The 22,722-nt window shown below is 41.2% G+C and overlaps 1 protein-coding gene across 1 annotated transcript in view; it reads left to right on the forward strand.

The window, feature by feature from the left end:
• Nucleotides 1-13,140, forward strand: part of ADTRP (androgen dependent TFPI regulating protein) — a gene marked incomplete at its 5' end in the record, with an annotated part of 32,321 nt that extends 19,181 nt beyond the window's left edge. The window contains 3 exons of the mRNA XM_082755073.1: nt 1,651-1,766; nt 6,671-6,822; nt 12,851-13,140. Of these exons, the coding sequence (XP_082611199.1) occupies nt 1,651-1,766; nt 6,671-6,822; nt 12,851-12,894 (312 nt within the window). The 3' untranslated portion in view covers nt 12,895-13,140. The remainder of the gene's footprint in view (nt 1-1,650; nt 1,767-6,670; nt 6,823-12,850) is intronic.
• Nucleotides 13,141-22,722: the final 9,582 nt, after the last annotated feature.

Genomic DNA, 22,722 nt, shown 5'->3' on the forward strand with positions numbered 1-22,722 from the left:
ATTTTCTCTCTCTTTTCTCTGAGAAATGATAACTGAGATGGAAAGGTTTTGGCAATGGGACAACCACACATGAAAAACAACTCTTGGGAGTGTGTTGGGGGAGGACGTACAGCGTCCAGTAAGCTGTTGCTTGGCAGTGACAGAAAAGACTGATGCCCACCTCTTAAAGAAATAGAAATAAGAATGTTTAGAAATATAAATGTTTTCATGTATGCATTTAAAGATTGATGTACATGTAAAGAATTTCATGTGTATTTTTGGCATCTCATACTATAAATATGCAGCAATAAAACTTTGACACCATGCTACAATACCATATACTCAGCACGGTTTCTGACAAATATATACCTTGAAGGTAGAAGAACCATTCCCTTTAGACAAGAGGAAACTTCATAACATACACCCAAGAGGTTGGGTTTTTAAGGGAGAAACAAAAAATCATTAGTTTCTTGTTTGTTTGTGTGTTGTTTTTTTTTTTTGTTTTTTTTTTTAAAGCCTATGTATCTTTTTCTGCTGTCCTGCTCCCTTCCCCCTGTCATCTACCCATGAAAACATTTGCTTAGTTATTAGCATTCTAATTGACAATCAACAATCTCTGCAATAGTTTCCTCTCATTGTACCTCATTGACTGTTTTTTTTCTGTGTTGTTTCCCAACATTGTTTACTCCATCTGTCCTAGGTATTGAGATTTATAACTATTGTTTGTTTGCACAGTGAAAATTACAAAGTTTTAGCAGGGAAATTTCATCCTGACAAATTATTTTCTGAAGTTGCCACAAATCAGCCAACAAGGTGAGGCATTAGCATATCAAGAGCCCCACTTTGCCCATTTGACATCCAAGCCCATAAGGAGTTGTGCTGTGCTCCATCCTCTCCATGGGTGTACAGGTAAGGAGCATCCTCCTGAAGGAAGCTCCCCAACAACAAAACAGTCAGTGTTTCTGTCAAAAATCCTCCTTGGTCCAACAGTTACCTTCATAAAGGGCCTTGACGCTGATGCTATTTAATACAATTCAAACTCTTACAAAAGAAAACCAAACAAAACAAAAAAGGTCCTCCAGCAAGCTGACTCTTTACTGACTCTTGGTTAAGCTTCTCGAGGATCCTTAACCATCTTGAATTACAGCTAACTTAAATTCTCTATCCTTTATCACCACATTTTTCATTTTACAAAGAGCAGAACACTATATTTGCAATAGAGTAACTGATAACATATAAAATACAGTAATGACCTGAAGAAAACATGAAGGCAATTCAGCAATTGCTTAATGAGTTCAAGAACAAGACTGTCATCCTCAAATGCACATAACAATGGACTTCAACATTCTTTGTATTCTAATGGGAGTTACCAAAAGCTCTATTGCATTATTAAATATAAAGGAAAGATCACTTATTACAAAATAGTACAGATCTTTCTATGGGTGGACATCATTACAATACCTTTTACAGCATACTAACAAGAAAATTTCAGTGCTCGTTACTGTAGGGGTACTTCTTTGCTATGAAAAATGAAGTGTATATGTATGCAATTAACACTCAGTATTATTAAACACCCCTTTGCCCACATGCTGGCTTGTGAGCTTTGTGAGCAGCAATGAATGAGCATGAGGCATTGTGACCAGTCTGTGACAGACTCTCTTTTCTCCTCAGCACACGGCAATATTGCCAGTTGCTCTCCTGGAAATCCTTGCCACACCACATCGCTACCCAGCAAAGAAGAAGGGACTGATCCTATTAGGATGTGCTGCTTTTCTTTATATCAGTTGGTAAGAATTACATATGTTGAAACATTTTCTTTGAATAATCTGCTTTGAAAACAAGGCCAAACTCTATACTTATACTAAGTTCCCTCTCACACTTGGTAGACAATAGTCTGGTCTGTGGGTAAGTCATTTATAAATAGGTGAGATCCATGAAAACTATTTCCAGACACAGGCAGAGCAGGTTTCTTCAAACTCAGTACAGCTTCTGAGACCACACTTCGTATCTCCTGCTCTTCTGGGGTCTCTTTAGAAAGGCAGCTAAACTGCCATAAACTGCAGGGCACTTTGAGTTATTCCTGCTGGGCTGGAGTTCTCCTTTCATCTCTACTAGTACCACCAAATTTACCCCTGCTTGTTGTCTTGCCTACTGCAAAACCACCAAATCTCAAAGGTCCAGGAGTCATGGGAGCAGAGGAAGAATATCAGTCACTCAGTTTGGTATTTGGCAGGGTCATGACTAGATTTAGAAACTTGAGTTAGAAAGCGATACTCAGAACCAGCTGCAAACTGACAGATGCCAAGGAGGCATCTGTCCCACTACCACCTCCTACTCCATCAGTGGAAAAATCTTCCCAGTGACATGACCCAATTTATCTCCAACCTGTTAAACCACATCTAACAGGGCCTCTGCTCTGTCCATAGCCCTCCATCCACCTCCTTTATGTGTCATACAGCCCTGGAGCTAGCCTTGCATTCATTCCTGCTCATAGCATTCACGCTCTAGTGCCAGGGTCCAGAAGAATGGCCCATCCCATCTAACTACAGGCAGCCGCCAACGTTTCCAACAACTTGGAGACTCAGCTCTGGAATGGATCTGTGTAGTTTCAGGGTATGCTGTGCTATCAGACAGTTTCCAGAGCTTAGGAAGCACTTGGGGCCTAGGGTGAAGGACACAGAATAACTGGTCAGTAGAGAAGGGATTTGTCCTCACACAGATCTTTCTGAGAAGCAGCTGGAACTATGCGGGGATCCAAACTTCCCATTTCTGCCCATCATTTAGCTAGAAAGCATCTTCATTGCACTGAATGACAAACTGGAATAGATGATAAGCATCACAGATGAAACACTCTTGTGATTTAAAACCTATGAGAGTAGCTTTGGAAGCAATGGACTTCAGCACTATGTTATGTAACAAAGTTTGGAGCCATTTACCCTAACCAAGGCCACAGCCCAATGTGGTTACAACTGTGAGAGACACGTGTTGTCCCCCTGGGTTCTTTTCAGTCAATCCTGCCAGACATCTCGGAGTAAGCTTGAATTATCCACAGGACCACCAACCTTCCTGGCTCCCCAGCGAAAGTCCTGCCTTGGCCTTGTGGGTCACATATGGATGCAAAAGCAAACTGCTAGCATGCCATGCTCACAAGACAATCCCCTCCTGCCCCAGATTTCCAGCCAGGAAAAGTTAGTGGTGCAGGCAAGCACAGGTGGAACCCGTACGATCAGATGTTGATCATCCTCCACATTTGAGTCATTGCAGTATCTTCTTTGAATTGATGTTTCATGGTGCTGCATGCATCCTGGGTTCCTTACAGTGCTTGTCCTGTGTCCCAGGACCCCAGCACCTGGATAAAAGCTCTTTAGGATTTCAGTGCTCTTGTTTTCTCTCCTCCTGAGGTATTGAAGAATCTCCCATCTCCCTTCCTTTTCTCTGCAACCAGAGACAAAAGATTTCCACTAATAGAAAAGCTTTTCAGTCTGTGCACCAAAGTCTTAACACATGTAGAAATTTTATTCTTGGTCCTGCAACCTGCTGAATAAATAGCCCCATGTGGGTGCCTTATGTTTCACAAGCAATGCAGAGTTCTCTCTAAAAGTCTCTGCTTGAGCAGTCACTGTTGTCATCACACAGTCTCCTCCCTGCTATCGGTGGGCTGAGAACTGCCAGTTCCCTGCCAGGCAGTGAGAAATGAAGCAGTAGGTGACTCCTTGCACCAGGTGCCTACCTCTGAGCAAGGCTTCGCTGTAACTTTGAATATCTGTATAGTTCAAAAAAAAAAAAAAAAAGGTGGTTTCCAGTCATGGAATATCTGGGCTAAGAGAATTGTTGTGCAAGTTAATTAATTCTTGCGTGGATGGACCTTGCATTACCTGCTTGTATTAATGAATGCATTACTCCTGAAGTCATCACACTGAAAGCAATGAAGAATATACAAATTTTAGAACTGGCATTTTAAATCTTAGAAAAGAAGTAATAATAGCATGTCCTTTCCCATTTCAGTGGCAATATCAATTTAGTAATGAAGATCAGGATAAAATAAATGTTATTCTTCACAATTGTACCTGTGTTTTTGGAGAAAAGATCAAGCTACCATTGTGAGGGAATATAAATCATTATACATTGCACACCATCTATAGGAAACTTAAATCACTATAGATTGCACATCATCAGCAAAAACCTGAAATCCAAAAAAAAAAAATAAAATTATCCCATTGAATCTAGAGACTGATAGCTTTCTTATAATATGCCCATATTTCACCTCTGTTAGGAATCAAAATATTTTTCCTTCACTGCATATTCATTTTCAGTTTATAACCTTTGAATTTTGAATTAACCACAGTTTCAAAGAATTCATATGTGGCCAATATGTTTTCTTCTCCTTTTTAGATCTCCCATTTAATAATTCCGTAGTTGTTTGTTTGTTTGTTTGTTTTTGTTGTTTTTTTTGTTTTGTTTTGTTTTGTTTTGTTTTTCTTCCCTCCAGCAAAGGGGGAGCTCCCATTAGCATGTCATCTTCCTTTGGTATCTATATGCTGTCCCTCAGTCCTACAACGCTTTGATAGCTTTGGTTATACCCAGGCTGTTATTTCAATCTATTTTCTCCATAATTCTGGGCATTGTATAATAACTTATTGCTGTAAAATCTTGGTAAAAAATAGAAATGTGGAGAAAAAATATGTTCAGAATAATAAGCCTCTGAATCCTACTTGTATGTTTAATAGGTGATTACCCACAAGGAAAAGCAATATGCATTTGCAAGTTATGGGGTGCATTTTATGAAATCCTTAGCAAAATAAACAAACAAACAAACAAAAACTGTCAATCATTCTGTGGCCAAAATAAGTAAACTCAAGAATCTGAAGATACGTCCCAATATAAAACCCTAGCTACATGCAGCTTCCACCAGATCAGAAAGCTGAAGGTGCTTTAGTGCTTCTGAACAGTCAAGCAATTTTTTAAGTTCAAATATACAAGTTGAGGTTCTTCCTATCAGGCACTCCAAGCTGTCCAAACTAGTTCAAGATAATCTAGTTCCTCATTATACAAAGACATTTGTCACTCTCTGGTTTACTGTGAGAGACACATTAAGAAAATAGCAACCCCACAAGGTGAAGAACACTTGCTGACATCCGCACCTGGTCTTTCGTGTTTCTGCTCAGCTTCCTCCTGGCCTTTGCACGGGCTTTTTTCTTTTTATTACTGTTTTGCAACACTATTTTTTTGGTGAGAGAACATCTCTTGAATCAGAAAAATTAGTCTCTACATCTCACATTTTCATGCTCAGCCCAGACAGCTCTGCCACTAATCCCCTCCAACTCTCCAATCTACCCCTTAGCTGGGGATTAACATATCTCTCTTCACAGCCAAGGTAAAACCCAGCCACTTTTATGCCCTACTCCTTCCTTCTTTACTGGAAGAAATAAGAAGCCATCTATTCAGCTGTGTGTTTTTTATTTTTATTTATTTTTTTTTTTTTACCTTAGCACTCCCCAGTGTCTCACTTTGGTGAAACGTTTTCACTCTGGTGGGTCAGCCAGTTGGATGCTTCACTTTGAGACATAACACTCCTGGCAAGGTGGCAGGCAGGGTGTCTTCAGGGAGAGTGGCATTGTATTCCCATCCCAGGCACACAATGGTGGTGGGTAAGGCAAACTCCACTGGTGTGTTTTCCAATCAAGAATTAAACCCTTTAGGACTTTCTTGACCCAAAGGATCTTTTTAAGAAACTGTTGCCCTATACTAGAAACACAGCCTTGTAGCGATCACTGAAGACCTGCCATATTTTTAATATTCTTTACATTCTCAACTCAAATATATATAATTTAATCTACAGAAATAGAATTTTCTATGGTTTATATCTAGACACCATTTTAATATTCTTAAATTCAGACACTTTCCACCAGCCACTCTTAAAAGGTGTAAATAATGAAATTAATGTCAGTGAACTGGCAGCTACTACAAGACTCCTTTGGAGAGAAGAAATAGGCAGAAAGAACGTGCCTAAGTAGAAGGAAAGAAGCCCTATACAGCAAACATATTCGTCCTCATCCTCTTCTTTCCTTCCATCTCCCAAATGATACCTTGTAAATGACTCTGGAACAAAAGAGCAAAGCAGGTACATCTCTTTCCCACCCACTTGTTTGTCCTCTCCTAATTTTGGATCAAGAGAAAAGAGAATTATGCTTGACCTGTTGACTCCTTCCCCATTTCTTCCCACTTCTCCAAAGAGTGTTCAACAGCAGCAGGATAGAGACAGTGAGAAAACACACTTTTGTCACCATATACCCTCAAGATCTCGATTGGGACTGACAAGCTGCAGTAACCGAAGAAGAAGCACGTGAGAGCTTATTTGAATAAGCCTCGCTTAGCATAGTGAAATGCACACCTGTATTTCCAAGTATTTGACTATTTTACTGTTATTTTACTGCTGTGACAGCCAATGCCACCAGGGTTATGGCAGAACATTGTGTGCATTTCAAGCTGCACTGAAACCAATCTAATTTAGCAGCAATTCAATGTGCTTCACAGCAAATAGCCCAAATGCAGAGGAGCTGTATCAACAGCTGAACTAATTTTCTCTGCATTAAGATTGTTTGGATAACTTAGCCCTTTAGTAGTTAGAAATCAACAAGTGGTTCTTCTAACTGAATGGTCCTAACCAAAGGTCATTTCTCTCATTGTCTAGGGTCCTGTGGATCCATTTTGTAACAGGAGAGTGGGTATACCCTCTCTTTGCTTCCTTCAGCCCAGCTGGGCTAGGAGCCTTTTTCATCGGTAACTTTGCCATCATCGTCTGTTTCTACAACTTTGGAGAGTTTCTCAACCGTATGATATGGGGTCAGTCCAAATTTTGTTTTTCACATCTATCTGTATGAAAAGGGGAAAAAAAAAATCATCTACAATGAATTCCTGCGATTACTGGGGCAGGTGGGGAGAGGAGGAGGAGGACCCATGTACACTGGGGGTGGAGGTGGTATTTGGGTGATTGAGATTGCCTGGTCCTGAGTAGTCACTAACAAACAAAACAAATCAGAGAAAGATTCCCAGCCCTACTAAACAAACAGGTGGGCCACTTTTCTCTAATATGGCTTGAGAAGCACCTCACAGCAGCATAATCACTGGATTTTGAATTCATTCTCAAACAATGGTCCTGAGAAGCAAAACACCACTGGCTAAAACTCTTACGCCTGCATCACATGGTGTTTTTCAGAAAACTAACATGTGATGTTAGTTAGGAATGGTTTACTAACAATTTATAGGAAGGCATTAGCCTATCCAAGAGAAAGCACTGCAGTGTCTCTGTGGGTAAAGCAGCACTTCAGAAAGTTTTAACAGGCTGTTGAGAACATCTCCCTTTGGCTTCAGTGGTACAATCAGTAATGATTTAAAGAAAATGAGTCAGGCTATTTGGACAAGTGGGCAGTCAGAAAAAAAATAGGTAGTTTAGAAGGATGCCAGTTGGAAGAGGAAAGAGAACTGATGAAGCATGAGACTTTATTGTTATTATTATATTTCCTTCTGGTTGCCTCTCTTCTTTTTCATTCAAGATTAAGTTTTTGAGGATGAAAGTGTTTCTGTCAGGAAAATGTGTGTATTTTATTTAGGACAAATGTGTGAACATTTGCAATTTCTTAAACTAGATTTCTGATGAAAGAAAAAGCCCTGCAGAAACACCTCTGAAAGTAAACAAGACAACCTCCCTCTGTTCTCAGGGAACATTTGATGCCTGATACATTTTGTGAAGTCTCACATGCCTGTCAAGCCAAAGTAGAGTGTCTGTTGCTAGTCTCTCACCATCCATACTCAGCTACCTAAAAGCAGCAGATTGACTTTCAAATGTGCTGAATAACTTCAGTGGTTCATACCTTTGCAAATAAGATGCTAGGTCTGCATGCCCATGTTTGGAAATTTTGGCCAAATTCTATTCTTGCGTAAATATGATATATTATGAAGATTGCTGATAACTGAAAACAGATCTGCAAGCATTCTGCACTAGCTCTGATTTAAGAGGCATTACATAAATAACAACTACTACTACCAGTACTTTTTGCCCTTTCTATTTAATCAAAAACTAAGCCACCACCACAGTGTCAGTCTTACATGAGATATCGGGACTTATGTCATTTAAGTGTCAGATTTTTTTCATCAGTGAGTAAGTATTAGTAATTTCAGGTCTCAAGCGTGCTTGGTGCAACCGTTGAAGATAATAAAAATAAAAATAATTTGATTCCTAAGGTGTAAACTGACTCGGCTAAAAGTTATGCCAAGCAGAGATCAAATCAATTGTAAAAAAATAGATGCATTTTGAGCAATTGAGTAGGTAAATATATTCATGTAAGAAAGATATTAATTCAAGAGATTTCTAGGAAACTGGAGCAAACACACAACTTTCTTTTCTGTGCACACAGAAAGGCTGAAAAGCACTCCCAGTTGTGATGGTATTAATGTAACCTCAGAGAATATATATGAGCACAGCATACATATATCCTCCATCAATGTCTGACGTGCTCTCACAGTCCAGGGAGGCCCTCTGTGTGTGGTGGGTCCATCTGTCCATGCATACTTGTATTTTTCTCATTGCTTTAAATGTATCCTCAGCTCCTTACCTCCAGGACTGATGGCATTCTCTAGGTTTGCTGTACACCAATACAGAAAGCAGCAAGCTGCACCCCAATATCTGGCCACTCCATGGTATCTGAGCCTGCAGTTTGATAACTTGGGAGCTTTGGGAGCAATAACATCTCAATAAGTTCCTGCCCACCACTCCCCACTCGTTCCTACTCCACCATAAATGCCTGTTTCTTGCAGGCAGTGGTTGTTTTTAACTCAGATAATTTTCCTGATCCATTTCCCAGCTGCGTCCACCCAGGAGAAAAGCAGCACTTCCTTAAGCTGGTATTGATAACAAGATCCCAATAGTGTTGAAACACAGCCAGAGGGAAGCCATTCCAAATTACAGTGTGCCAGAGTCTTAATATATTCCTGACTGAGACAAATCTTCTGCTCAGCATTGCCAGAGTAAAAACAGCTGCAGATGGAATGAAGATGCAATTCCAACATACCTTTCTTGCAGCAAAAATGCCTCCATGCACTTTTTTTCATTCTACTCATTCCCACCTCAACTTCCCATCCCAGTGGGAAAGATAATACAGCTAAAATAACCCTGTGGAAAAAACACACACATGAGAATAAATAATAATAATAATAATAAAATAAATATAATAAAATAAAAATTTAAAAACAAACAAAAACAAACAAACAAACAAAAACAATATGTGGTGGTGGTGGGAAAGGACAAAGCCCATCTGAGCTGTTGTGACCACCCTTTGCCCCAAAGGGAAAGGCTCAGGGGCAGCTACTTCTTTTTCTTTCCTTCCCACTTCAGGGAATAAAACTGGCTGAGATTGTGCCCACAGTAACTGTGATAAGCTGTGTTTATTCGAGGATGCGCTGCAAGAGCATCAAACCTGATTTCCTGGTGGACTTGTATTCTGTGGAGGATAGTAGGCTGTAAATGGAGCTTGTCCCACAGTGCTGTGCTCTGTAAGGACTCTCCTCCATATTCTTTTGTAGCCTCAGGCCACTACCACTTCTGCTAAAACAAAGAGCACCAGCTACAAATGTTTATTTTTTTTCCACCCATAAAGGTATACTTAGCTCCAAATTATTGCAGAGTCCATGGATGGCAGCTTCCAGCTTTGAGCAAGGAATTTTTAAAGCTATGTCCTGTGCACCACCAAAAAGATGCAGTATCATTTCTGAAAGCAGAAAATACAGTTTAATAATATAACCTTGTTTTTCCTTTTCAGAACAGCCAAAAGATGCCAGACCCTAAATTTGTTTTATTATTTATAGACAAACTGTTTCATATAGTATTAGAGGTTTTAAAAATGTATTATTTTTCATTTGCCTTTCCCTCCACTTGCACAGCTGGATTCATGGTAACTAAGGCAACCCAGCTGCACAGGCTGAGAGGCACAGAAAATAGTACCATGTAATGACTTTTTTTTTGTCGTTGTTTTAAATCCCAGAGTTTCTAGAGTACTAGACAATGTTGAGCAATACAGAAACTCCAAAGAGGATAATTGGAAACAATGGGCTGATTCTTTCACTGCCATAAATTTACCTCAGCCAAGAATTTGGCTGCAGGGCCTGAGTACCAAAGATGTACCGTGTGATAGCTTCTCTTGTTCTCTACGGGTAGAAAACTTCACTCAGGCAACTGATCTCACATTACTTTGACCAGCAAAACTGTAACCCTCTAAAGCAAAGCAAAGCAAAGCAAAGCAGCTTTACCTCAGGTTTGGCTCCTGGTGACACAAACAGATCCGCAGGAGACATTCAGATCAAAGTTCTCCAAATCAGACAGAGCAAAATTTCATATGAGGTTTCTTCTTTGGCACCAGTGTTTGAAGCTGCAGGGGATTAATTTGCCTTTTGTCTAGCAGACCTGATAAAACATTCAGCAGCTGCTTCATTTCAATATTTTGAAATGCAGGGTAATATGAGCAATGGGTGAACAACTAGCAACAGCTTCCCGCTCTGCAAGTGATTTAAATGCCTGCTGAGGGACACCTTGCAAATCACTTGCAAGGTTTTACACCCACAAGGTCTCTGCCAGATCCAGAGAAAATGTTCATCCCCAAGGACCTCTTCCCAAATTGTCCTCTGGGTGAGAACCCCAGGGCAGAAGGGAAGGCTGACTGTCAGAGCAGGGGCAGCAGCTCCAGCAGTCCCAGCAGTCAACCCCAACTCTTGGGGATCACTTTTCTCTGCAAGGGAAAGCTTTGGGCAGCAGCTGGCTGAGAAACACCAAGGACAGGGCAAAGCCAGTACTAAAAATATTTCTAAAGTAGGGGAGGCAATCTGGTGTATTGCAGTGGATAAGGCAGTACAATGAGGTTTGCATGAGCAGCAAGAACAGTTGCTCTCAGGAAAAAGAGGAAACCTAAAGTGGAATACATTTCTCATGCTCAGGGCATGCATGGATGTGCTCTTTCAGATCTTCTAGGAGTTCTTGAATATCTTGGAAAGACTAAGCTGAAATGTATTCACTCAAGGCTGAACTGAAGTTAGAGGACAATCTTTTCTTGAACATATTTTCCCTCTTGTTTTTGAATTACTTTTGTGTGAAATGCATTTTACAGAACCACATAACGTGTTTTACCAGCTGGTTGTTTTCCCTGGGTTTTATTTTTGTACTTGTGAAACCAAGCTCCCTTAACACCAAGTGGCCAGCTATTGGGAAACCCAACCTGTATAATGGCAGATGGGTCTGTGCAAAATAAAGTAAAATCATAATGCAATCAAATTCTTGATGCTCTCATTTTCCCAGCAGTTACTGAGTTGAGCTTGCAGAAACCCAAGTGGCAAAGAGGGGATGCAAAGTGTAGCTGTGTGGGGTGAGAAGTTATTCTACTAGTGTGTTGGCACAGACTTAAGAACAGCATGTTTTGTATGAACATTAAAAAGCTCGTGTTCCACAGGTAATTATCAATCTAGACACAGAATCCACCCTTCATTATTACAGTCCTCTTACTTCTTTACAGTCCAGCATGGATTTTTAAACGGAGCCTCCTTAATGGAATACATTTGTTATATCTTGCCTTTAAAAACAGAGTATAACAGTCCAGGGTGTATCCGTTTCTTTCATTGAACTAATAATGTTTTTGTTTATAGTATCACTATATTGCCAGTGACGAGTGGAATTCAAGTTTAAGAGGATTAAACAGCCCAGAGTTTGCAAACCACATACAAATACTTACTTTTGCCTCATCCATTCATCCTTGTTGTGCCACAATCTCGTGATAGCATATTTATATCTTTCATATTCGTCACTCCCCTAGGCTGCAGATTACCCCTCTGGCACAGGAGTCCAGCTATTTAAAGGAAACCTGCACCAGCTGTCACATGCCTTAGCAGTGCTGACAAGTTTATCTGATGACCCACTGGGGGGAGGGGGACACATGGGCAGAAGCTGTGGCTACCCAGGGCTTACATTTTCATCACTAGGGGCCCGACATTAACAGGTGCTTAGTCCTGTGTGTCGTTCCCTCCTCCCTCCCCCCGCCCCCCCCCCCCCCCATCTTTGTTCTGGTCAGCATAAAATACACGATCATTTAGGAGGGAAGAAATGCTGGGACTTTGTTGCATATCAGCTCAATTGCCACATGCAATGCAGGCTGGAGATAAATAAAATACAGCATTTACTGTGCTTCAGAGTCTCTGAGCTCTACAGACAAGGAAAGCACCTTTAAAAGAGGGTTCCTTGTGAGTAAATTGTCATCAACAGGGAAGAAGAAAGGCTGAGAGTTTCAGATGATAAGGGTTCCCAAACATACTGGGTTATTGGCAGCACATTTGGTCTCTGACTCAGAAAGCTGTGTCTGGCAGTAAGTCCTGTGCCATCCTGGCCAGCCATGTAAGCTCCAGACATACTAGCTACAGGGTTTAGTATCTGCTGCCTTTTCAGACAAGCTTTGATTCTTTTCATGTATTCTTGCACCAAACTAGGTTTGTTTGGTGGCAGATACTTTTTCCAGTAGCAAAGCACCATTATTCTCAATGGATGTGGTCCGTGGTAGATTGGAAGTCATTCCTCCAGAAACTGAGCAATCCTTCACTTGTCATGGACGTCCCAGGCTCACTTGACTTTTGCAGCACTTTAGACAATAGCAGCTGGTCCAAACTGCCTTTCTCCTAATCTCAGGCAGGTTCAGTTCCCCAGTGCTGCTGACAGGCTGGGGACAGGTTCACATCCTCTGCCCAACAGCATGTTTGATCTATAAAAGGACTTCATATTCTGCCTTTTTTTTTTTTTTTTTTTTTTTTTTTAAACAATCTGTTCTCCTCTGCCTCGGAACAGGAGATTCAATAGTAATACTGGACTACAAGCAGAAAGGCAAGTGAATGCTTCTTTTCAAGCCAATCTCTCCATGAATGCTGAAGCCATGAAGTAGAGGAAAATAAACGCAGCTGTGATAAATCCTTTCTCCAATGCACTGCAGCTTCTGGTGAAGCCATTATGTCATCAGATGTATGGAAAACTGGTGGAAAATACGAAATGTTTGCCTCTTACATGATAACTCCACAACTGCTATGAATCAGAAAATGGTGTTAATCTGTTTACACATATTTTACGTCTCTTGCACAACATACATGAGGATGTGTCCATGGTTAAAACTTGTCACTGGTAAACAAACTCCCTCACAAGCTTGGCACTGCTTGGTGAGGGACCTGTAAATGCTAGCCAGATCTTGTTTGGATTGCCCTTAATCAGGTCTGAAAAAAAAAATATGAGGAGGGATAATTTTAACACTGCTGTGAATTCTAGGCTAGATAGATAACAAATTGGACTAATAAGGACTGCAATTTGGAATGTCTGCTCAGAAAGTTCACCATGAAGCCAGATTCTTCTAATGAGAAACATTCTGGAATACTAATGTGCATAATATCTCCCCTCCATTTCAGAATGAAATCTGAAGGCAACACTTTTTTCAGATAATTTTGCAGCAAAAGTAACCTAATTATACTGACTGTATGATTGCTTTGACAGAAAGCATGTTAATTTAAAGCAGTGTTTAACATAAAGCTGCCTGCCATATAATTACACTCCATTCACATGTTTACTAATCTTGTTCAATATAGTTGATTTCTGTTATTAGCCCCAACATCTTGTTAACATCTAAAACACTAGAGATGTGCTTTGTAAACTGCAATAAACAAGCAAAACTGACAGTAGTGGAAGTGTTCTTTAATGTTCAATGTGAAAAAAGAATGATCTCTTTTTATATTTAAGATTAGCATTGCATTTAAATGAGGATTTGAAACTAGTTGCAGTACTTTGGTGTCTAAACTCTATCTTCATTGCCAAAACCCATAGCTTAGAGCTTCTACGTATTCAGTTCACTGGAGTGTTATTTTCATCTTTTTAATGCTGCTGTAGCTTAGCAAAAATGAAACACATTTTAAGCTGCCTGTGAGCAATGGAAGAAATTGTGTGTACATAAGATTGTTCTCCTCACCTGTTAAGCACCTGATAAGGTTTTAGTCTGTGTACTTGACACACTAGGACTAACCTGCAAAGTAAGTTAACTCAGTGAGATGTACACATTCAGCAGTTCTCATTTTATCTAGGTAACTCACTCCAGCTACCTTTGCAAAGGGAATACAGATAAGTGCACCCAACTTTTCTGTTGAAGTTGAACGCGAGCATGGAAAGGATCCAGCTGAAAGATGCTGGTCAGAGGAAATATTTCAGAGAGGCAGACAGATGAAAACCATGAAATGAATTAGGGAAGAGGAGAAAGTTCAGGAGATTCCTTATATGGTCGCATTTTATTATGGTTATTATTTTTGCACTGATAGTCTAGTGCAAGCTTTTTAAATGTCAGAAGCTCAAAACAAAGCCTGATAAAGGGGCTGGTTCTTTCCCCATACCTTCAGCCAGAGAAGCTGAAGGGCAAACCTGAGCTCTTGTTTGTGCTGTGATTAACTGTGGCATCTGAGGCTGAAGACTTTCTTGATGGACTGCAGAAGTGTGAGGAGGATTGCTTCTTGCTTTGGAGAGGACTCAGGGAAGGCTTTGTTCTCTGTTACGTTCTGCATGCTGCTGGAGAAGGGGGAAGCTGGGTCTGAGTTATGTGCTTCGAGCAGGAATTCAGGAATGCTTGTCTCCAAAACACAAGTGCTGGTATCTCAGGTTGCTTTGCTCCTTTCTCTCTAACACACATGAAACTATGCAAAGGAGAAAGGATATATTGTTGATCACAAACAAATATTTTCCCCCCGATTTCAAAAAGGCTTTACTGATGTACGCCAAGTAAGGATCTGGCCTTTATGACATTTACACTAGATTTCTCCTTCTCATTTTGTTTTGAGTAAGCATGCAAAGTCAGTCAGAACTGTTTATTTATAGAAGCAGATTTTCATGGCTGTATAAATTAGAAGTTATTACTGAATGAGATGCCTGCCTACTCACACAGTGCAGCTGTATAGGAATCCTTTCATGCTGCTCCACTGTACACAGTCTAGAACGGGAAGAAAATTACCTGCCCCCAGCCAAACAAAAGGACTGCTGCTCAAACCCTTGGGCGAAAACACAGCAATTAATTTTTTCTTCAGTACAATGTGGAGTATGACAACCACAATTACCTAATACTCCTTAGACCTGCCACTTTTGTTTGTCAGAGGGAGAAAATGAAGATTTAAATTCACTAGAGAGAAAAAAAATCAAACAACAAAAACATACACAAAACATATAACCTACAGCTGGACTTTCTTTTTATAAAATTGTTTCTTTGTTTGTTTTGTTTGATAGTATGGGATAGATAGAGGAAAACTGATTGTTGTATGTGACAGAGCAGCTCCAGCAAATATGGACTAACCCCATATACTCACCCAGAGTTATTTCCAGCAGAAATATCTAGAAACCAATATCTACCATGTTGAGGAGCTTTCACTCCAGTGCACACCTTTGTAACAGTTTACTCCTGCAAAAAGCATAGACAAATGCTAATTTATTCCCTCCCCAATGTCCAACACAGCTTTCTTGGTCTGGGTCTCTGCCAGGGTTTCAGGGTCACAATCTGACCTCAAAAACATAACTTAGGGCTGTTCCAAGCCTCCAGTGGAAGTTGCTGAAGATTTACTTTGATGGATATGGGGCCAGGATCTGGCATGCAGGAAATATGCATTTATGTTGTACCAAAGCATCTAAAATAGTTGCCCAGTGAGGATAAAATTCAATTGGAGACCTTGCATTCACTTGGCAGAGCACATAATTAAATAATTTGTGCCACAGAATTAACCAGCAGCTCTCAGGGGTATTGGAAAGAGAAGGCTTTCAGTCAACCCTTAGAGCCAAACAAAGACCCATTTCCCAGGCAAGGTATTCGATAGCCATTGGAATAAAGCAGTCACGTTCATCTGTGGATGGGATCGCAACCCTTTTTGTCAGCATCCATCCCCGCTGATCGTCTGCCCGCCCTCACCGTTGTCCAGCCTACAGCTGCGCCTTGCCGAGCACCGGGAGTCACCTTTCTTCACCTGCTCCCTTCCCAGCAAAGGGGACCCTGACCCGGCACCCTCACTTCGTGTCGGCTGCCGACACCGGGACATTTTAGGGGTCAGACATTTTGGCTCTGAGGCGCCGCGGCTCCATCTTGTGGCCGCCCTGCGGTGCAGCCCCGGCGGCAGCGTTACACTTCCCAGCCGGAGGTGTCGCCTGGATGCACCAGACAAACTGTCCCCAGCCCCGCACAAAAAAAAAAAAAAAAAAAAAAAACACGTTTTGCCCCACTGTGCATCATCTCGCACGCAGCAGCGTGTTATTAAGTCAAAATCACAGGGATAATAAATAGAAAGTGGGTCTTTTCGGTGAACACAGGCAACCAGGGAGGTGATCGTCCTTCTGTGCTCTGCTCTGGCGAGGCTGCATCTTGAGCACTGTGTTCAGTTTTGGATCCCTCAGTATGGGAAGGACATGGAGGCTCTGGAGTGTGTCCAGAGAAGGGCTATGAAGCAGGTGAAGGGCCTGGAACACAAGTCCCGTGAGGAGCGGCTGAGGGAACTGGGGGTGTTCAGTCTGGAGAAGAGGCGGCTCAGGGAAAAAGACCATACTGTTCTCTACAACTACCTGAAAGGAAGTTCTGGGGAGCTGGGGGTCCACCTCTTCTTGCAGATAACTAGTGATAGGACAAGGGGGAATGGCCTCAAGTTGCACCAGGGGAGGTTTAGTTTGGAAATTAGTAGACATTTCTCCACAGAAAGAGTAGTCTGGTATTGGAACAGGTTGCCCAGGGAAGCAGTGCTTCACTGTCCCTGGGGGTGTTCATGGAAAGGTGGGACATGGTGCTTAGGGACATGGTTTAGTGGGTAACACTGGTAGTAGTAGGGTGATGGTCAGACCAGATGATCATTAAGGTCTTTTCCAACCTTGATGATTCTATGATGTAACAGCACACAACAGGAAAGAAACAACATTAATAGAGAGCATTATTTTTATGCACAGTCTTAAATATATATGTTTAAACAGATATTTCCAAATAATTTTGACCTCAAATTGTACATATAAAATGGATCTCAGCCTTGGGAGGAACAGCACCTAGGCTCTAACTGCAACATCACTAAAGCAGTTGTCTTGTTGCCAAACAATAGCTGTTGTTCCTGAAGTAGCTAGCCAAAAATAATATGATGTGCAACTGCATTCCCACTGTTGTTCTTGCAAGAGTACTTATTTCCAGAGTTGGCTGGGGATGGTGAACAACACAAATAAACCAAGGACGACCAGAACAACTTGAAAAGCATGTAGAAACAGGTGGAGTAGGAATAACATAGTTAGTACGGGATGAAGGGGATGAAAGAGGATAAAAACATTTATACCAAAAGTTAGTGAAGAGTTTTAAGTTAAGCAGCTGCTTTTATGTTGTTACATAGGTGAAAGCAGAACACAAGTATTTAGGTGCTCTGCTTGTGTGCAGATTTGTGAGAATTGTCTATTAATCTTGAGCATGGTAGTTGCACACTTGCACCTTAAATGTTGCTTTTTGGCTCTGATTTTAGAGAGAAAATGAAATGCAAAGAGGAGAAAATATACAGAAAGCTGAGGTACTTTTCTCCTTTAGCTTTTCTCTCCCATTTTTCAACTTTTACTATGACTTTGCCAGTGTTGGTTCTCAAGACACAAATTTGAATGACTGTGAGGAACCATAAAAAGGCTACCTGGCCTGGCCTAGGGGAAAAAAGTTACTTGAAGGCAAAATATCTGGACATCACTGGCATCACAGACATGTAGCTATATACACATAGCCTCTGGCTTGTAGGAGGTCCATATTGAATTCAGAACTTCACAGAAAAGCATACAGGAAAAGAAAAAAAAGTGAGGGATGTGGGTGGAAGGGGTGTTGTTCTAAATCTCTTCCTTAGTAACTGGTAACTGAACTTGTTTGCTACCTGTACCGCAAAAAATACCCATGAAAGATTGGGTTCGTTTTTTTTGCTGTCAATAGTCCAGACAATGGCTGAGGCATCTTGGTCAACCATGGGAACTTCTGCACATTTTCTGTACATTTCTGGAAATAAAATAAAGATGACAGTGTCTAGACTATCAATCTACCTTCCATCAGGAATACATTTATCTCGTTGATGAAGAACGCCATGAAAGAAAAGACAAATCTACAGTTCATGGTGCAAAAATTTGATTTTCAAAGTCTTTATCTGTATTTCTACTTCTTGTCATCAGACTCAGTCACCCAAAGTCTCAGTTCTAGACTCCGACATAAACAGAGACATGAACTTTGACCTAAGTTCAGAATCGTAAGTATAGGAAAACCAAAATGGGCTAGAAGGAATCACTTCAACTCTCTCAGATGAGAGCTATTTCTATTTTTAAATTATAGTTTGAGTTTCTGGCAAACCCTGATGCTGATTTCCATGTAATGCTCTCCAAGTATACCATATTTACTAACCACAGTATGTTTATTGCTGACAAAATGCTGCACATGCTTGCTATAATGGGCCCCTGTTTAGCCATTACTGGGTATTTGATAAATGATCTACAGTGGCAGAAGGTCACAGAAGAATAGCAGAGAAACACTAAAAAACAAAAATTAAGGGGAAAAATGTCAGGCACCCAGTGGCCAGAATGACTAGACTCAGCTATGCTCTCCCTTTAAATGTGAAAATACCTTATAAGGGAGAAAAATATCACAACATTTAAAGCACAGTCTACACAGTCTGTAGGCAAAGTCTGTGCCATTTAGTTGTCTCCCCCAAAGCCTGGTCCCTAGGGGGACGTGTGTATACTCAGCACAAAAGTATGTTCCACTGAACCCACGGGTGCAGCAAGTTCCTCCTTGGGGGACCAACATTCATACGTCCACAGAAACACGCACGTGGGTTCAGGTCTGACCAGCCAAGGTGACAAAGTGTAAGATCCTTCCAGAGCAGAAGAAAAGGAAATGACCTGGAGGAAATGTGCAGAACATCGTTTCACAAATTCACTGCTGTCATAAGCTGGGCAAAACAAACAAACATACAAAAAACAGTCGCAATGGAAATGAGATTGAACTGGTCATTACGCTGACAGAAATAAATGCATTTCCATCTAATGGCTGTGGTGATACCTTTTAGGAGTTTTGGGTTTGTTTTGTTAGTTAGTGGGGTTTGGAGCTTTCCAGTTACCAGAGCATTCACAAAGTACTCCTACATTCTTGGTCTGTGCATATGAGTGCTGTCTCCTATTCCCAGATGAGAAAGACTTAATTTGTTAAATTCTTAACAAATTGATAAGGTGGAACTTTCCCATGCAGTTGCTGTCGAGCAATGGGAATGCTGCACGGCATGTTAGAAATGAAAAATATGCATCCGTTCTTTTCAACTTGGACAAACCCTCCAGCTCCTCCTTGTCATCTCAGGGTCAGAGCAAGATCGGCAAACATCTCCCAGACTACAGCACTTGCTCCAGGAAACGCCAGATGCGGTCTCTTGCACTGGGTTTGATCCTTTGGCATGCCTATCTTAACTGATGGGAAGTTTCAGTCAAGCAGGGAAAAAAAAAAAAAAAAGTAGCTGATGGAATAAAGAGTAAAATGTTGTATTAAACCTAAGTAACAAGCTTGCAATGCTTCTTGTTTGTGTATTGCCTCATATGCTTTGAGGGGCAATTAGTAGAATGTAATTTCCCTCAGACTGGTGAATTACTAGCAGCACAGACCAAAAATCTCCAAGATCCAGGTTTACAGTGCTTGCAATGCACTCTTACAGGGATATTCATGCAGGAGGATTTTCCACTGAGCAAAGGGGAATTCCCTGCTTGATAACACACAATCACATGAAACATATAAAAATCCCCATTCCCAAAAAGTTGAAGAGGTGGTTCAGGTTTAGACAAGTGGTTTGATCACAGAGCCATGTTTGCAATTAACTGAGGGGTTCCTGCCTTTAAGCCCCACTGGCGGTGATCTCTTGGTTGTGCAGGGGACAATCAATGCTTTCCAAGCACAGGCAGTGTGGAGCAGCAGATGGGAGGCCAAATCTTGCAGCACCCTGCCGCTGAGAGCAGGCAGACACCATGGCCAGCTCAAGGACTCTGCTTCCTGCCATTGTTATCACTGCAGCCTGGAATTTCATCCAAATGGATTTGACCCCTCTGCTAAACAGCCAGCACATATTTCCCCGGTTAGGGTATTCCAGTGTGAGGACAGGATGGCGTGGGGGGCTTGGAAGGGGAGCAGCCTGCTCCCTTCATGCCAAAGTGACACGAGCATGTTGTTATGTGCTGGAGTCCTCATTTGGCATGCTGCTTTCTGAGGAACAACAGCTCACCCAGCTGATGCTGATCTGTGCACCCAGAGTGTGTTTCTCCTGCAGCAAATGCAGAAGGAAAGAGAAAATAATGGGAAGGATGCAGTTCTTCAGTTGGGTTGCACTTACTTGTAATAGAAATTCAGTAGGCGCCACTTATGGCCTGCACTTTAGGAAGATTCTGTTCTTATTTCAGGTTTTCAAGACTGAAATGCACCGTGCTTTCTTACAGCACAGCTTGCCTCACCGTGTTTGCATGCAGACTTTATTTCTGCACACACTGTATATTGGTTTTGCACAGCATTCCCCTGCACAAGAGCTGGCCTTGTTTTTTGCCTGTGAGATACCCTCTTTGCAACCCTTACTTTGCAGGATTTTATTTAATCCATGGGATCACTTTAATAATGGTTCACTACCAGTAAGCCTCTGATATCTCAGATGATGCTCCAGTTCCACAAGAATACATCCCAATGGTCCTTGCCTCATGAATTGACGGCCAAAGCCACCCCAAAGATAACTGCTGTTTTTACCTTTTTTGAGCCTTATATTCAGGAACAGCTTGGTCCTGTTCTCAAGTATCTCCCTCTTTTCCCCTTCATATTTGTACCAGAGTATACCCTTCTAAAATTCCCTTTGCCATACTTTTAACTAGCCCTCAAAACATAAGGAAATGTTACATATAACCCATAATAACCACCAATTAGCGTGACAATCTGCTTCCAGCTGCCCCATCTAGTCGTTCTTCATTCTATTCTCCCAGCTTTCCTGTAAGAGAAACTTCAGTTTCTTCCTTGACAAGACTGCTGATGTCCAAAGGTCACTGTCACCACTTTAACCCATATCATCCAACTTGTGCACATTCTTGAACGCATTTCTAAAAGCTAAATATTGAAGAGACCACTTAAATTTGAATCCAAGCTATGCCTTTGGAGATCTTCTTAGTTCCTCCTCCAGAACAACCTCTCATCCCTTGTAGGAGTTGGAAACATTTGGACCACCTTGCTCCTCTCCTGTAAGTCAACCTTTCCACATCTGTCTTAAACAGAAAATTTTGAGTTAACAGAAAACCTTCTCACTTTTTTTTTTTTCTTCCCCTCCTTCTCTATCCCATACTTCACTCCCTATCAGATGCCAATCACCCACTCTCTACAAAGAAGCATATTCCCTCTTCCTTCCCCTCAGGACCTCAAAGAAGCATTGTTTCTCTTTACTCTCCAGTTCTAAACTTCAGCTCTAATGCAGGCACGGCAATGTTATAAACATTAACAATCCTAGCTAATAAAAAGCTATTCAGGGAAAGGTTTATAGTTTGCTATGTATTGATAGAGTTTTTGACATCCCAGAGCCATGGCTTCCTTGTAACTTTAAGCATGAGTCAATGTCAGAGGATACTGATCATAATCTGTTTCAGCAGATTGATCTTCCCCCTAAGAGCATGTGAGAAACACTCCATAGCCAATAACTTAGGCTCAGGCGAGGATCTCAGTGAAGTAGTAATTTATTCGCGATTGCAATGGCGGGCGCCCCACAAGCAGGAGAGAGCGCATCTACTAGTTCCAAAACACAGTTTATATACCTTTTGATGGCAGGACCCTCCCCTGTTTCCCCACTGAGTGGGTAATCCAGATTCACAATCTATCTGATGCTTCACAAACAATGCATGGCCTTCAGTCGCCGGCCTGTTAAATTTCAAATTTCTTTTGACATTTTTACTGCTTGAAGTGGTAATGTTTCTTCACTTATCTGACTTGACTTGACACCGTGATTTTCACCTAATTGTCCTAAGGAGTCTGATTGTCTGCATTTTACAAGGTCGCCTGCTAAACTTTCTTATCACTGTAAGCATATCTCAGTACCACATTCCCTCCTTCTAAACAATGTAATTCTGCAAAAACAACATTTCTATTCCCACAATTCCCCCCCTTTTCTTTTTTTATAAACTGTTGATTTTTGCAAAAACTCTTTTTATTTTTATTTATTTATTTATTTTAAGTGTAATTTGGTAAATATCTTCCTCTTCACTTTCTTTGCTCTCCATTTCCTCTAATATCATTTTATCTGAGTAGGGTGGTGGATCTATGGTCATTTGTTTCAATAATGTGGTTTCAATTAACCGCTGGACAAGTCCCCTTACACAGGGGATAATGCAACAGCCAATAGCTGTCAAAACTCCTGCTACTATAATTGAGGATGTAAATATGGACGTTACCATCCCTTTCCATTTACCAAACCAAGATTTCAACCATCCTGTGATGGAAGTGTCTGCTCCCAAATTTTCTGCCAATTCATTGGCAAGGGTGGTAAGCCCTTGCAATGCTCTTGTTACTGTGCCATCCGGGGTAGTATTGTTACGGATAAAAGTACAACAGTTGCCCAGCATCACGCATACACCACCCTTCTCCACAAGCATCATATCTAATGCTATCCTGTTTT

The sequence above is a fragment of the Aythya marila genome (genome assembly GCF_965140915.1).
Source record: "Aythya marila genome assembly, chromosome: 2".
NCBI classification, from domain to species: Eukaryota; Metazoa; Chordata; class Aves; order Anseriformes; family Anatidae; genus Aythya; species Aythya marila.